The sequence below is a fragment of the Aedes albopictus genome, chromosome 2 (genome assembly GCF_035046485.1).
Source record: "Aedes albopictus strain Foshan chromosome 2, AalbF5, whole genome shotgun sequence".
NCBI lineage: Eukaryota > Metazoa > Arthropoda > Insecta > Diptera > Culicidae > Aedes > Aedes albopictus.
The window spans coordinates 280,068,775-280,082,589 of NC_085137.1; the positions used below are offsets into that span (position 1 = coordinate 280,068,775).

The following is a 13,815-nucleotide window of genomic DNA, read 5'->3' on the forward strand; positions in this document are numbered from 1 at the left end:
CATTACTACAAGCTTTACTATAACATGAAGCGTACATAATTAAAATCTGTGTACTTGCAAATACAAAATTTCTTAGATTCTATGCCCTAGTTCTGGAAAGCCTATTTTATAGTTTTTTTTAACTTACCAGCATGCACCGCTACAAAGCTCGAACATGACCACAATATGGCAAAATCATCGTAATTGGTATACAATACCTGGTATTTTCCAGAACCTGGCAAAAATCTAGCAACAGCACTTGGTAGCCTAGATTTTAACTGTAAAAAATGTACTATTGTTTCTGATAGCTGAACAAGTAAAATTGGATCCTGCTACAAACCTGCACTGACATGATTGACGACTTTTCATTTTCTGTAATAGCTTCTCCAATGCTGACTGATGGATTTCCAGTCCTGTGGAAAAAATATTTCAGTTGACTTCATTATATTCCTGATACTGCAAATAGGCTAACATTTACCATCGGTTGACTGTTTTGATTGCAATTTCTAACTGCGGTCGGCCATCAGAGTCACGGATTGTTGTGTCATCAAATGTAAGCGTTGTGCATCCGGAAGCTATTTCTGGCAAATAGAACGATCTTTCCACTTCATACCATTTACCTAGAAACTAAAAAAATCATTGTCAAATTATAACCAATCACGTACCTATAATGAAAGAGGTTCAACATTTTATGCTTGTAATGTATATTTATTTGGAATGCGGAAAATCGATATTCAGCGAGCTGCGTTTTGAGCTCCAAATATTATGTTGCATTGATATTTGATTCTCTGCTGTATACTGTGAACACTTCCATAGTTTTAATTTGGATTGTTTAGCATCTGGGCAGGATTTTGGGGGGTGAACTATTGGCACGAATTTGTTAAGAGAAATTTTGTTGTCCGGATCCGCAGCGGACCTGGTGTGGTGGTTAGAACACTTGACTATCACCATTGGCGTAAATAGGGGGTGGCCAGGGGGGGGCTGGCCCCCTCCAGAATAATCCATTTCGGAAAAAAAATCGCGCAATTCAGGCGAAAGGTATCTTTTCAGTATAAAAAATCTATATCGAAATGGCCTTGGCCCCCCCTAGAGCTATGACCTATTTACGCTTATGACTATCACGCCGAGGACCTGGGATCGAATCCCACTCCCGACATATTCACAAAATGTGGGTTCTTCCTTCGGAAGGGAAGTAAAATTGGGTCCCGAGATGAACTAGCCTAGGGTTAAAAATCTCGTTAATACAGACAAAAAAAAATTGTTGTGTTCTCGAAAGATATTTTTGCTGAATCAAGGATTAATATATGGCAGAACTCATGACAAAATCCATGAATTTGTTTAGTAAACTGCAAATATTTTTTTAGTTCTGCCATATATTATTCCTTGACCTTGCCATATATTTCTCTTAACAAATTCGGGCCAATATATATGTATACCGTCTACCCCCGTTGGTTTGACCTCATCTAATCTGAACACTTTATAATTAGACCCCCTCTAATCTGCACATCGTTCAAACCAAAAATGGTTCAAACGTCGTTCTGCTCATGGAACGGTGTGAGACGGAACGCAGAATCAAAACAAAACAGCAAAAAGGGTTACCACCAGTGTGTTTTTCGATGCCCACAGGGTTACTAGAAGTTCAAATTTAAAAATGAACCCCGTTGGTTTGCATGAGGTGTCGTTCAAACCAACGGGGGTACACGGTACAACTATTCCATAGAAAAACGATATAGTGCAACTCCGATTGTCGAGAAACCTGGTGGGTTCGTAGTTCTTCGAAAATAATTAGACCGTATTAGACCGTATTTTTTTATTTCGTTATTTAGGGTGACCAATTTCCAGATAGGGTGGTTCTAAAAATCAAGGTTTTTGAAAAACTAAAAATTTTCAAAAAATCATAGCTTTTGAATCAGTTAACCGATTTTTAACTTCTTTATTTGTTTGAAAGCTTTTGAATTCTTGTTTTCAGGTGTTCGGTTCCGAACGTTTATTTTTTTTGTTTTGTTTGTTTTTTGACCATTTTTTTTGTTATGTTTGACCCACTATGTATGTAAATGCCCAAATAGCCATTTTTCCCTTCATTCCCCTTCCCATTTGACCCATGTTCCCCCTTCATTGTAATTTGTCTTGTAAAATAGTTTGTTACCAATACCTTTCCCCAATTAGCATTAAGAAAAGTAACGAAAGTTCTAGAAGCTTCTCCCGATTTCCAGATCTTCCATTTTTTGTTGTTTTTGTTTGACCTTTGCATTCAAACTGAAAGGGGAGGAGCCTATTTTGTTTCAATCGCTCACTCACACTGCTATGTTTTGTAGTATATAAGTAACCCATGTAGCGCAAAGCGCATCAGTTTTATTTTGAACGTCATCGAATAAACATCGTCTACAAAGCGAAGCCACCCGGAGTTTTCCTTTCCCACCGAGAAGCCATCAGTCCTGCCTCCACTGACGAAGCGAAGCGACCGCTCGCTGCTGCCCAGGGGACCCGCAAGCGGCAAGGTAGGCCTACTGCTCGTCTTTTGCGAGTGTGTTAGTGTGACTGGTAACGCGACCAGAAGCCTGGTCGTATCCTGCTTGGAAATCGGTTTATTTTGCCGATGGGGATGGCCCGCGAAATCGCATTGTGTTGTTTGGGAAGGCCCGCTCGATGCATGTTAGGTAGGCGTAGTTTGTTCGAGTTTGACGTGCCTGCACCCTCCCTGCTGCTGCCTGCCAGCAAGATACAGTCCACCGCTCAACCGAGCAAGTTCCGCTCCACGATCAGAGCTTTCCGGTAACCTGTTGTGGATACCGGACCGACTTACACACGGGTTCAACTGAACTTTCCTGGCCTGTTGGTGTTGGCCAGTGGCAAATTCCGGCTGCCCTTCTTTGGTTCCGTTCCCCGTCCGGATCTGCCCACATTGTGCGCCGCACATCAGGAAAAAATCGTTAAACGGGCCAGATTGTGTTTTTGTGCAACAAATATATAAATATGTTAGTTTTTTCACGTTTTCAAGGTCTCGGGACCAAAGAGGTACCAAGGTTTTTATATTTTTATCCTTTACTAGCTGACCCGGCAAACTTCGTCTTGCCAATCTTGTGGTGGTTTGACAATTGTTAAGGTTATTGCAGCATGGCACTCTAGATTGGTTTCATTTCGATCGTGTTGATTTTCTACCCAGGTTATGAAAAATCAGCTTTTTGTAAAAATTTTTACTTTTTTAGTCAATTTTCGTAACTTTTTCTACATATAAACACAGCCAACATAAATACGAATCAAACCATGCAAGACTGATGTTGATCGGTTTACCCGTTCCTGAGTTTTGTTGCCTCAAAGACAATTAAAACTCATTTTTATATATATAGAAGATAGAAGATATATATAGATATATAGATAGATTTATATATTTATTTATTATATTTATTTATTGTAAAACTTCATAAAACTATACCTTTATTGCCTTTTTTGAGTGATTCCTGGTCTTTTTGGTATCCATACATGTGGTACAGAAAATGAGCATCTCTAGATAGACATGTCTTTTGTTTGGTGATAATCCCAATAAATTGGTTTGTAGGCAGTTGATATTGATAGGTACGACAGAGCGGTTGTCTGATCGTACAAATACACGGTTGAATTGAATCGTTCGTGTTTTGCAATGTGATATCCGAAACGCAATCGAGGTGTTGGCTAATTAGGTTTTAATAACCCGGGAACCGATAGATTGGGGATTGGGGGCTCGTCCGGGAAAACCTTGTGTCACGGTTTTCGGTAAAGGACCCAGGTAACCACTAAGCACTGTTCTGAGCATTATAACGGTTATTGAACAGCTTTTTAGTGCCAATAAGCTCTACATGAGCATTATTAATGCTTATATGCATTGTAGGATTAGATATTGGTACACAAGAAAATAAAATATTGTTGATATTAAAATAGGCATCCCTTTTACTTGGTAGCGAAACCGCTCAATGCTACTCATGCAGAGCGATTGTCAAAAAATTGGAGGGAAAATATTTGTGATTGTAGGCTATAGAAAATGCGCACATGACGGTGCCAGTCAGTTGATTGACGATAGTGACGACGAATGGACGCAGCAGCGGAGAGCAGCGGCAGCACTCCAGTAGTGGAACGCCGAAAAGCATCAGTCCGCTCCGACGATGAGCAAGCGGGTGGTGCCACCCTCTTCGTCGGAGCGTCGCTAGAAATCACCGGCGGGAATAGCCGGCACGTAGTGAGGTTTTTGAGAGTTCCCTCTCTACGGGCTGGATCGAGATTTCCTCCGGTCACGACAATTGGCGCAGCAGTCTCCCAAAAGCAAAATTGAAGTGAGTATGAGTAGAAAGTGGAATGTTTGTAAGCAAGCTGGCGTGAAGGACAGTTTCGCTTTTGATCTGCAGTAATCTGGCGAGAAAAAGGACAGATTACCTGCATACAGAATTAAATGGAAGCAAATCTGGCGTGAAAGGACTGATTTGCTGAGTTTAAAAGAATAAAATGGCAAACTGGCGCGTGAAAAGGACAGTTTTGTCTAGTCAAACAGAAATAGCAAACTGGCGAGGAAAAGGACAGTTCTGCTTGAATCAAACGAAAATACGGCAATCTAGCGTGAACAGGACAGATTCGCTAAGGCAAAAATAATCGCAAACTGGCGTGAGAAAAGGACAGTTTGCTGGAGAAATAGAAATTGCAATTTAGTGTGATTAGGACAGATTGTCTAAATTGATGTCAATGATTCAAACGATATTAATTGAGGTAACCTGGTGCAAATGCTGGACAATGTGATAAACAATTGAAATTACTTAGTAATCATGTGAAAGTTATCTGGCAAAGTAAGAGTGATATGAAACAAGAACTGAAATTGTGGAGCTAAAAAAAAATGAATGATATTGAAGAGAAAATATGTTAGAGCAACACGGCTTGTGTGAGTCTGGATTTGGTTTGGACTTGAGTTTGATCCACAATTGAATCGTTTTTTTTTTTTAATTTAGATTGATTTGGATGTGAATTAGAAATTCTGTCTAGATTATTTGGTGTAAGAACAAATTTGCTTAAAGAAATATATTCATAGCAGACTGGCGCGCAAAAAGACAGTCTTGCTAAATGATTTGAATGCAAACAATAATCTGGCGGTAACAGGATAGCTTCGCATAAAAGTGTAAAAAGGCAAATTTAAGTTGAACGAGAGATCGGTCTAGGAAGAAAGTAATTGGCAAATAAGTAAACAGAAAAGCAAGAAGTGCTTAGCTAACCAAAATCTAATCTGGCGAAGAAAAGGACTGGTTAGTTATGATTAGCAAACAGCAAAATAATGGACAAAAAAAGTTAACGGCGTGATAAAGACAGATCTGCATTACTAGGTTGTTTATGTGCAAACATGGGGAATTGTTTAGATCTTGTCGTGCAATTTTGCGGAAATGCTGTCAGTTAGATGGCCTAAGGGACAGCAATCTGGCGGTGAGTAGGTCGGAACACAAAGAGAAGGTTGCGGGATCAAGGTGATTTCGAGAGAAAAGCGTCTCCGGATGGCTCCCCGACGAATGAGTGTAGAGAAGGCCGGAAAACGAAAAGAAAAATAATTGAATTGAACTTTTGTTAAAATTGGATTTGAATTGGAATTAATTTAAAAAGGATTTGGATTGGATTTGGCTTGGATTTGGATTGAATATCGATCGGATTTGAATTGAATTGGATTTGGATTTGGATTGGATTTGGATTGGATTTGAATTGTATTTGGATTGGATTTGTATTGAATATGGATTGGATTTGAATTGGGTTCGAATTGGATTGGATTTGGATAGAATTAGAAGAGACGAACCAGCCAAGGGCTGAAAGGCTCTTAAATAAAGACAATTCAATCAATCAGTGGAATTAGATTTGGAGTGGTTTCGGATTGCATTTACACTAGATTTAAATTCGATTGGATTTGGATTGGTTTTGAATTGGATTGGATTTGAATTTTTATGTGAGTTCAGATGACTTTGAACATTTATAGGGTGAAATAAAGAGAGTGTGATTGGAATCTATTGCAGAAAATTGAAAAAAAAAAATGTTTTCTGATCGTTGATTGATTTGGATTGGATTTTGGATTGGATTGGATTAGATTTTGGATTGGATTTGGATTGAAATTGGATTTGGATTGGATTTGGATTGGATTTGGATTGGATTTGGATTGGATTTGGATTGGATTTGAATTGGATTTGGATTGGATTTGAATTGGATTTTGGATTGGATTTGGATTTGGATTGGTTTTGAATTGGATTTGGATAGAAATAGATTTGAAGTGGTTTTGAATTGCATTTAGATTGGATTTGGAATAAATTTGAATTGGATTTGGATTAGACATGGAATGAATTTGAACTGGATTTGAATTATATTTGAAATGGTTTTGAATTGCATTTACATTGGATTTGGATTGATTTTGAATTGGATTTGGATTGGATTTGAAGTATGTGATTTCAGGTGGCTCAGATGGGAATTGGATAGGATTTGAATTGGATTTTGGATTGGATTTGGATTGAATTTTGGATTAGATTAGGATTGGATTTTGGATTGGATTTGGATTTGGATTGTATTTGGATTGAATATGGATTGGATTTGGTTTGAATATGGATTGGATTTGGATTGGATTTGGAATGGATTTGGAATGGATTTGGATTGGATTTGGATTGGATTTGGATTGGATTTGGATTGGATTTGGATTGGATTTGGATAGAATTAGATTTGAAGTGGTTTTGAATTGCATTTAGATTGGATTTGTAATAAATTTGAATTGGATTTGGATTAGACATGGAATGAATTTGAACTGGATTTGAATTATATTTGAAATGGTTTTGAATTGCATTTACATTGGATTTGGATTGATTTTGAATTGGATTTGGATTGGATTTGAAATATGTGATTTCAGAAGGCTCAGATGGGAATTGGATAGGATTTGGATTGGATTAGGATTGGATTTGGATTGAATTTTGAATTGGATTTGGATTAGATTTGGATTGGATTTGGATTGGATTTGGATTGGGTTTGGATTGGATTTGGATTGGATTTGGATAGGATTTGGATTGGGTTTGGATTGGATTTGGATTGGATTTGGATTGAATTTGGATTGGATTTGAATTGGATTTGGATTGGATTTGAATTGGATTTGGATTGGATTTGGATTGGATTTGAATTGGAATTGGATTTGGACTGGTTTTGAATTGGATTTGGATAGAAATAGATTTGAAGTAGTTTTGAATTGCATTTAGATTGGATTTGGAATAAATTTGAATTGGATTTGGATTAGACATGGAATGAATTTGAACTGGATTTGAATTATATTTGAAATGGTTTCAAATTGCATTTACATTGGATTTGGATTGATTTTGAATTGGATTTGGATTGGATTTGAAGTATGTGATTTCAGGTGGCTCAGATGGGAATTGGATAGGATTTGGATTGGATTAGGATTGGATTTTGGATTGGATTAGGATTGGATTTTGGATTGGATTTGGATTGGATTTGGATTGGATTTGGATTGGATTTGAATTGGATTTGAATTGTATTTGGATTGAACATCGGTCGGATTTGAATTGGATTGGATTTGGATAGAATTAGATTTGAAGTGGGTTTGAATTGCATTTAGATTGGATTTGGATTAAACATGGATTGAATAAGAATTGGATTTGAATTATATTTGCATTTACATTGGATTGAATATGGATTGGATTTGAATTGGTTTTGGATTGATTTTGAATTGGATTTGGATTGGATTTTGGATTCGATTGGATTTGAATTGGCTTTGAATTTTATTTGGATTGAATATGGATTGGATTTGGATTGGATTTGGATTGGATTTGGAATGGATTTGGTTTGGATTTGGATTGGATTTGGATTGGATTTGGATTGGATTTGGATTGGATTTAGATTGGATTTGGATTGGATTTGGATTGGATTTGGATTTGGATTGGTTTTGAATTGGATTTGGATAGAATTAGATTTGAAGTGGTTTGTAATAAATTTGAATTGGATTTGGATTAGTAAGAGATGAACCAGCCTAGGGCTGAAAATCTCTATAATAAAGAAATAATAATAATAATAATTTGGATTAGACATGGAATGAATTTGAACTGGATTTGAATTATATTTGAAATGGTTTTGAATTGCATTTACATTGGATTTGGATTGATTTTGAATTGGATTTGGATTGGATTTGAAATATGTAATTTCAGATGGCTCAGATGGGAATTGGATAGGATTTGGATTGGATTAGGATTGGATTTGGATTGAATTTTGAATTGGATTTGGATTGGATTTGGATTAGATTTGGATTGGGTTTGGATTGGATTTGGATTGGATTTGAATTGGATTTGGATTGGATTTGGATTGGATTTGTAATAAATTTGAATTGGATTTGGATTAGACATGGAATGAATTTGAACTGGATTTGAATTATATTTGAAATGGTTTTGAATTGCATTTACATTGGATTTGGATTGGATTTGAATTAGATTTGAATTGTATTTGGATTGAATATCGATCGGATTTGAATTGGATTGGATTTGGATAGAATTAGATTTGAAGTGGGTTTGAATTGCATTTAGATTGGATTTGGATTAAACATGGATTGAATTTGAATTGAATTTGAATTATATTTGAAATGAGTTTTAATTGCATTTACATTGGATTTGAATTGGTTTTGGATTGATTTTGAATTGGATTTGGATTGGATTTTAATTTTAATTGGATTGGATTTGAAATATGTGATTTCAGATGGCTTTGAACATCTATAGGGTAAAATAAAGAGATTGTGATTGGAATCTATTGCAGAAAATTCTAAGATATGGAATAAATACAGATTTCTTTAATTCACAGAAATTGTAAAGTATTCATGAATTTTGTCTTTCTTGAGATTTCCGAAGATTATAAGAATTACTGTTATTAGCTGTATAAAGTAGGCTTGCAGAGTTATCCACCTAAAGAGCATTTATGACTTTAGACAAAATTTTTTACGAGTTTTATTGACATTAAATACGCATTCGAGAATTTACAAAATATCGTTTCTATTGTAAGGTAAATTGTCTTAATGTGGCAATTGTCCACAATTTTAATAAGAGAGTAGGGGTGAGAGGAATTGTAGGATTAGATATTGCGGTTAAATAGAAAAAATCCAACGGGGTTGCGGTGGTTTCGACCGCCGCAGTCGTTCCGCAAACGTCAAAAGTGCACGGTTCACTCTAAAAAGCATTCACACAATTGGTTGCCATAAAATTCAAAAATAACGAAAATTGTTCCATTTATGGTTTATGTAATTACAATTGCTGCCACAATATGTAACTTGTTTTTAAACTATATTAGGTGTAGTTTCAGTACTTTTGTTTGCAACTGAACGCCAATAAACATAATTTGAATTTTCGGCAATTTATTTTTGTTGCAAGGTAGTATGCATAATTTTTAAAGTGTGCAGCAGTTTGACGTTTGCGGAATAGGTCTTCTTTGTCTTCTTCACTCCGCTAGGTTGGATGATTTCTCTGGATAAGCAATATTGGTACACAAGAAAATACAATATTGTTGATATTAAAATAGGCATCCCTTTTACTTGGTAGCGAAACCGCTCAATGCTACTCATGCAGAGCGATTGTCAAAAAATTGGAGGGAAAATATTTGTGATTGTAGGCTATAGAAAATGCGCACATGACGGTGCCAGTCAGTTGATTGACGATAGTGACGACGAATGGACGCAGCAGCGGAGAGCAGCGGCAGCACTCCAGTAGTGGAACGCCGAAAAGCATCAGTCCGCTCCGACGATGAGCAAGCGGGTGGTGCCGCCCTCTTCGTCGGAGCGTCGCTAGAAATCACCGGCGGGAATAGCCGGCACGTAGTGAGGTTTTTGAGAGTTCCCTCTCTACGGGCTGGATCGAGATTTTCTCCGGTCACGACAGGCACTATACACTGTAAGCACTAACATAATCCCTGTATGCCTATATAAAGCCTACAAGCTGTAAATAAGTTTGTCAGTGCTGTCACAGGGCTTGGGGCACATGACGTTTATATCAATCAAAACAAATTTCAACCAAAACAGACTGAAGTCAATACATTTTTACATGAATGTTAACGGATCGGGATCGGGGGAACGGGATCATTTTTGTTATCATTCGAATGCTGCTCGGAATGCTAATGCTAATGGAATAGATAATGCATATTTCCATTTTTTACAAGCAATGAATTAACTGCATCGGCTGTTTTCCTACTCTCCGCATCGACCAAGCCATATTATGGAGCCATATAGCGATATGGATATTGGTCGATAATGCGCAAAAAAGCGCTAAAAGTAAATCGCATGGCGAATAGCATCTAAAGGCAAATTTATCGAAGTGGAATACATTACATATTCGAAAAAATATTTGGTAGTGGTTGTGCACAATGGTGACTACTATTAAGCCTATCAAATATTTTTTTCAGTAAAAGCGTTCTATTTTAAGTAATTCAAGTTTAGATGCTTTTCACCATACAAAATAAAATGGATTTACTCTTGCTGATCAACTGTGGGTGTGCGCCAAACGGGTAGTGCATTGTTGTGATTCTAGACACGTTTATTACCTCTAAGACAAACTCCAGCCCATTTCCCTCCTCTTCTGCAACGTTTCTCGACCATTTATATGTAAATATTGCTTCTCCTGCATCAATGGATTACCCGCTTGGCGCACACCCACAGTTGATCAGCAGGAGTAAATCAATTTTATTTTGTATGGTGAAAAGCATCTAAACTTAAATTACTTGAAATAGAAAGCTTTTACTGAAAAATATTTGGTAGGCTTAATAGGGGTATTAGGGGCATAATGGACAACCGGGGCGAAATGGACACCCCTGTTTTTGCAGAAACCGTTGACTTTTATGTAAAACTTTTAATGCATAAGTGTAAAGGAACAAGTCATTGTTATATTTTTCAAAAGCACCATTTATATTCCTTCAAAATAACCAAAATATCATTGAAATTGAAATATTTTTTTCATATGGTGGATTACTTATAATTTCGAAGCAGCAGCAAATAAGGTATTACGAGTGTTTGAGTGTGTTCACCATACAAACAAGTGAATTGTTAGCTTATCTACATGTATACGCAGATTTAACATTGGGTGAAGTATTATATTCTTGATCAGAACTTACTGAAAATAGCAATTTAAATGTTGTAGTCGATTCGGGGCGAAATGAACACTGGCAATGGACTACCCGCTTTGCGCGCAGCCACAGTTGATCAGCAGGAGTAAATCAATTTAATTTTGTATGGCGAAATGCATCTAAACTTGAATTACTTGAAATACAAAGCTTTTCCCGAAAAAATATTTGGTAGGCTTAATAGTGGTCACCATTGTGCACAACCACTACCAAATATTTTTTCGAATAATGTATTCTACTTCGATAAATTTGCCTTTAGATGCTATTCGCCATACAATATTTTTGCGATTTACTTTTAGCGATTTTTCGCGCATAGAAGCTAGCGCCACATTGGTCGATGCGGAGAGTAGGGAAACAGCCGATGTAGGTAATTCATTATGAATGGATGTACGCGCGCTGCATAGTGTTGGGCGTTTTAGAGTTTGAAAAAAATCAATCCGATTATTTTTGCCTAAAATTTATTTAATTAATTTTGAAGTTAAGTAAACACGTCCAAGATGGAGTATTATATATGTGGTATTGATCTCTGTTGGCAAACTACTTAACTGGTCGATATTCTCAAAGATACAGCATAAAATATGCAGGGGTGTCCATTATGCCCCGATGGGTGTCCATTTCGCCCCGTACCTTTCCTGCCAGCCCCAAAAAACACATGGTTTTCAATTCAGTATTTCTTCACAATAATGACATTCTAGCAGCTGTAAATGATTGAAATACGTAGGAAACAAGTTAAAGTTGTAAGTCAACTGATAATATGTAAAGCTTTTGTCTGTTACACAGGCCTAACATACTCATTTCCTTAGGGTGTCCATTATGCCCCTAATCCCCCTAGTTGTCACCATTGTGCACAACCACTACCAAATATTTTTTCGAATAATGTATTCCACTTTGATAAATTTGCCTTTAGATGCTATTCGCCATACAATATATTTTCGATTTACTTTTAGCGATTTTTCGCGCATAGAAGCTAGCGCCACATTGGTCGATGCGGAGAGTAGGAAAACAGCCGATGTAGGGTAAGCAATATAATTTGGACCAGCATATATTCTGGACCCCCTGTGTCCTATAGTCTATTTTATGAGGCTAGTTAAACGACAGAAGTACGCGCTCTGATGTATACGTTTTCAATCATCATCCGGTTGATGATGGTTAATGGCTGCGCGCAAGTCAAGCGTAGTTTTTGAAACTGGCTAAAACCATAATTAGATATTTTTATTTAATTTTTTTTCGCAAGTTAACGAGTGAATCGCAACGAAAAAAATACCTGATTAATTACACTAGTTTACAGCATTTTTGAACTCGGTAAGCTGATGATCATTTTTGGTGTAGAATCATGCCCTGAGTTCGAAAACGCGAAAGAAAAAAATTACAGTAGAGCGGAAATTTTTACGACTTTTCATACAAGGTTGATGATTTGAAATCGATTTTTGTTCTATTTTTAAGCAAAGTCGCTCACTTCAAACATCTCATTCTCCGTAATCAATGCTTCGATTGAGCTGAAATTTTTACTGTAACTCGCCTACATATGATATGTCAACTAAACGTTGAGAAAGATTTTTAAGTTGTTTTTTTCTTATTGAAAAAAATACAATTCTTCAAAAAATTTTGGGAATTTTGCTAAAATTTAAGAAGACCGTCCCTAAAGCTCGTCAATATCTTGAATTTCATCAATCTGACGCAAAACCTGTATTCAGATGATCGAATGGTATTGTATTCAGCTTTCAATTGACGAAAAGAGATGTAAAATTGGTTGAACAAAACGCAATATATTTGAATTTTAGTAAATTACATATTTTGAAAAGTCGTAAAACTCGATATTGAGCTAAAACTCAAAGACTGTTCTACTTAAAATTTTTTTAAGGTCGGTTTCGAAATCAGCACTAAACTGTGCTTCAAAAATTTTGGTCGTTGACAGAAGTTCACGACTTTCGTTTTATTTTGTAAACTTGTGTTATGAAGTTTTGTATTGCTTTTACGAAAGCTTTTGAGCCTATTGCGAATATTTTGTATAGTTTTTCTTTCGTTGCGCAATTTGCGCGCCGGTCAGTTACGCGCAGCTCCACTCCAGTTGCGCGCAGCCAATCAGGAGCAAGGAAGCAGACGACGTCGTTGCGCGCCAAAGCTACTCGCAGCACGTTTCTATTGTCTGCGACCAAAACAAACATCGACGCTCGCCCACCGGCTGATTGTTGTTGTTGATAACTTGCGTGGAAAGGTAAGTTAACTCATTATGGTCCCTTTCGAGATTGTTTTAATGAAATGGAAATAAAACAATATTTTCTGGAATTGTTACTGATTCGATTGGTTGTGCCATTATATGTTGCATTCAATCTTGTACTGATCGAACGCGGTTGATACCGGTTGGGTATGTTTTAAGTAATACAAATATGGATACTGCCCATGATAAGAGATTCACCCTTGCGCACAACTGACTGACAGATCGGTAAAAGTGTGAAACTAAAATTTTTCTTGCTAAGCGCAATATTTTGGCTCAAATTTCTCATATCTTCAATTTATCGAACAAGTACCTTTTAAAAAATTACTCGATATTCCAGCAAAACAAACGTGCGTGGAATTCTGTCAGTTGACGCCGCTGCTGCGATCAGCTGTTCTGAAACGTCTCGTAAAATGGCTTATTATCACAACTTACACAGGTTTTATGATGAGATGACGGAAACTTTTAGAATTATTCGCTAAATAAGATCG

General features: G+C 36.8%; 1 protein-coding gene across 1 annotated transcript in view; it reads right to left on the reverse strand.

Moving 5' to 3' along the window:
* LOC109407039 (apolipoprotein D) overlaps window positions 1-13,815 on the reverse strand; it is a 49,833-nt gene that overhangs the window by 15,308 nt on the left and 20,710 nt on the right. Inside the window, exons 2-4 of the mRNA XM_062851895.1 lie at window positions 458-606; window positions 320-392; window positions 128-257 (exon numbers count right to left, since the gene is read on the reverse strand). Coding sequence (XP_062707879.1) covers window positions 128-257; window positions 320-392; window positions 458-606 — 352 coding nt within the window. The remainder of the gene's footprint in view (window positions 1-127; window positions 258-319; window positions 393-457; window positions 607-13,815) is intronic.